Raw genomic sequence first — 3,354 nt, 5'->3', positions numbered from 1 at the left:
GAAATACTTCAATAGAGTGCAAGGCCTTTGAGAAATGGGCTGAGATAACGATCACTTTTAGAAGTGGACAATATGGATATCTGGATATCACAAACATTTCCGTCAAGTAGGAACAGTGGAACACTATTCAAAATTCACGCAGTAACCTTAGAAATATAAAAGTTATACTTGAATACAATATAAGAGGAAGATAAAAAACAAAATGTTTTTAAACTGTCATCTCTATGAGTGGTATATGGAACTTATACCGTGGTAGTTATTTTTACATGTAACGATTTACTAAACTGCACATAATGACCGCATTAGGATACAGAAATCAAAAATATGATTACTACAGTGTAAACTGCAATGAACTGCATTGTCTGTTGTACTGTATGACATCGATACAGTGCAAACATGCCAACTTGAACATCAACACATTTAAACGGTACGTTGAACAATCATGCCTTAAAACATCTGTAAGCTGTTATCAAAAAACTAATTCCTTGCTCTACTGTGTGCACTAAAAGTGACAGAAGTGAAATTTGAAAATGAAATGTCAAATGAAAGAGTACCTTCGTAAGCTTTGTTCAAACACTGAGGTTACTCCAGTGCAAAAAGCTCATTTTTAAGACTCAACACTCTGGGCCTCAGCTTCCCATCCTCCAGACCCATCAAGACTTTCTGGGTAAAGTCAAATGTGTTGGCCAACTCTTTTGGGTAACTTAGATCCAAGGCGTAAGTTAGTCCGAAAAGCATGACAAATGCATCAGCCAATGTGGGAAAATCGATAACCATGTTACTACCCTCAAGAACAACTGCAATCTTCTCTGGGCAGAAGAACGTGGCATATGTTGAATTGCCACTAATGGAGAGGAGACCCAGTGGTACGTCATCAATGTCTGGTTCATCAGATTGCTCAACCTGAATAAAAGAAGAGAGAACTGTTACTCTAAACTTCCAAAGGATGACTGCTAATAAATGACATGTTTACATCTATTTCAAACCATTCTATCCCATACAGTAATTACAACTCTAATTAATATATTAAAAACATAGAACTAGAAACCAGGATGACAGCTTAATGGCAAGTGAGATTGTTGGTAACCAAACAGTGCAACACTTACATCCCATGTCTTGAGAAAGTTGGAGTCATCCTCTAACAGATAGGTGGGGAGAGCACGGAGGATGGAAGCTCGTCGTACATGGATGTCCACGTTTTCCTTCAGTGTGAGAATTAGAGACTTGAGTATGAGAATCTTGCCACAAAATACTATGCATCTACCTCTAAAATGTCTGTAAATACAACCAAAATATTTAAAAATCCACTGCAGTTTCTTTATCAGGCATCAAGAAGTGTAACCAACTGACCTGGAGGTCATATATCCTGATGAGCTGACTCAGTACTTCAGACACTTTCCCTGTGCGAGCAGCTTTCTTTCTGAACAAGCTCTGAAGACGGGGAGCATTCTGGTCCAACACACCATAAAAGTGGTTCTTCAGGTTGACGTTTGTAATTTTATGAAACTCGGAACAGATCTGCAACAATTAATAAGTGATTAAGCCAAGGTATATGTACAGTGTACATTCGTGATCCCCCCCCCCCCTCCCCCCCCCCCCCCCCCCCCAAAAAAAAACTGCTGCAAAATAACATTTTGAACTTCGACTGTCAACTACAAGTGTAAACCTGACACACTGAAAAAGAACCACAAATAAATATTTACTGTCAGTTTACTCACCCTTCAGCCATCCAAGATGCAAGTTACTTACTTCAGTAGAACTCTAAAAATTATTTTAAGCTGAACCTGTAGTCTTTGGTGATTCATAAAATGCAAGTCAACAGGTGCCACCACTTTGTGAGTCAAAAAGCAGATATAGACAACACATTATAGCATTATTACCAGGAAAACGAGAGTCTGGAGCTCAAGATTTCTGTGTCACAGGTATTAATTTTGTGTTGCTTGTTTATGTTTTTTGACTCGCAAAGTGACGACACCCGTTGACCTGCATTTTATGAGGACCAAGAGTTAAGCTAAAAATCATCTTTATTGTTATACTGAAGAAAGAATGTCACCTACATCTTGCATGGTCAGAGAGAAAGTAAAATTAACAGCAAATGTTAATTTCTGGGTCAACTATTCCTTTAAATATAACACATTTTCAAGTGTACAAAGGAAAATATTTTTACCTGTGACTCCATTTTAAAGGCAGGCCAGCGTTCCAGGATATCACCAACAGGTAGGTTTTCAGTGATGACCTCTTTGCGTCTCAGGGCAAAGGTCGTCTGCATTAACTTCGTAATCAGGACAAGATTTTTGTCACTCTTCTTAACTTCTTCTACAATTTGTAGTCTAAGTTGTTCCAGGCTTGCCATGTCTTCGCCTATTGGGAAGTTAGGGAGGAAATTCACTTCTGCCCTCTTGGGGCGTTTGATGTTTGTGTGAGGAGCTTGCTTGTCCGGATTGTTTCTGCTCCTCTTCCCACAATTTACAGCAACCTCGTCAAATCCTGCTCGACTCAATTTAGTGCGGTAATTCCCCATCTTAAACTTCAGACTGTTTTTCCAACCATACCACCCTGTCTGAGATCCTGGCTCTTTTAGACAAGGATGCTTGGTGACAAGTGCTTCTGCTACCTTTGAAACCTCTTTATCATTCGGGTATGCTTTGAAACTATGCATTTTGGCTGCAAGGGTCTCAAGAATGTCATGCTTTTGTCCCCTGGATAACTTGAGAGTCTTCCCTGTTTTCTCACATGTAGCATTTCACATGTAGGCAATCACCGGGCGCTCGGCGCTCACGTACCCCGCCTGGAACAGCCTTTCCTCGGCTAGTCATTCTGACGTTTGCCGCTGACTCTGACGTCTCTGTAGTGGTTAAACATATAATTTGTCTTGTGTAGACCTAACGGGCGATCTTTGGTCTTGTGAATCTATAATTTGTTCCCTATAATTTGTGAAATTTCATAACTTTATATTTAGGCCAGGGATGGGCAACTGGTCCTGGAGGGCCACTGTCCTACAGAGTTTAGCTTCAACCCTAATCAAACACACCCTGAACAAGCTAATCAAGGTCCTCAGGATTACTAGAAAATTACAGGCAGGTGATTTTTTTAGGGTTGGAGCTAAAGTCTGTAGGACAGTGGCCCTCCAGGACTGAAGTTGCCCATCCCTGATTTAGGCTATTTAACTTCACTGTTGTAACGTTAGACTCGAGTGCTGACTTTGTATGTTTGACTGAATTGTTTGCTTTATTTTTTTATTGTATAGCTTCTTGTACTTTTTACTTATACTTTTATAAAGGCTATTATTGATAAAACTGAAATTTAACAAAAAGAGACAGGGTTTAGTTTTGTAATTTTTTATTTTATTACAGT

The 3,354-nt window shown here is 39.4% G+C and overlaps 1 protein-coding gene across 1 annotated transcript; it reads right to left on the bottom strand.

Annotated features, from left to right (window-relative positions):
- Positions 1-553: 553 nt before the first annotated feature.
- On the bottom strand, positions 554-2,521 carry LOC311304087 (uncharacterized protein; the record flags this gene model as incomplete). The annotated part of the gene is made up of 4 exons (XM_084430953.1): positions 554-903; positions 1,107-1,202; positions 1,351-1,518; positions 2,168-2,521. 4 exons carry the CDS (start codon positions 2,519-2,521, stop codon positions 583-585), a joined length of 939 nt encoding a protein of 312 aa, XP_084287079.1. The 3' UTR covers positions 554-582.
- Between the last annotated feature and the right edge of the window lie 833 nt (positions 2,522-3,354).

The sequence above is a fragment of the Rutilus rutilus genome, assembly GCF_951802725.1.
Source record: "Rutilus rutilus genome assembly, chromosome: 1".
In the NCBI taxonomy this organism is placed as follows: Eukaryota; Metazoa; Chordata; class Actinopteri; order Cypriniformes; family Leuciscidae; genus Rutilus; species Rutilus rutilus.
This window is presented reverse-complemented; position numbering and strand designations above follow the sequence as displayed.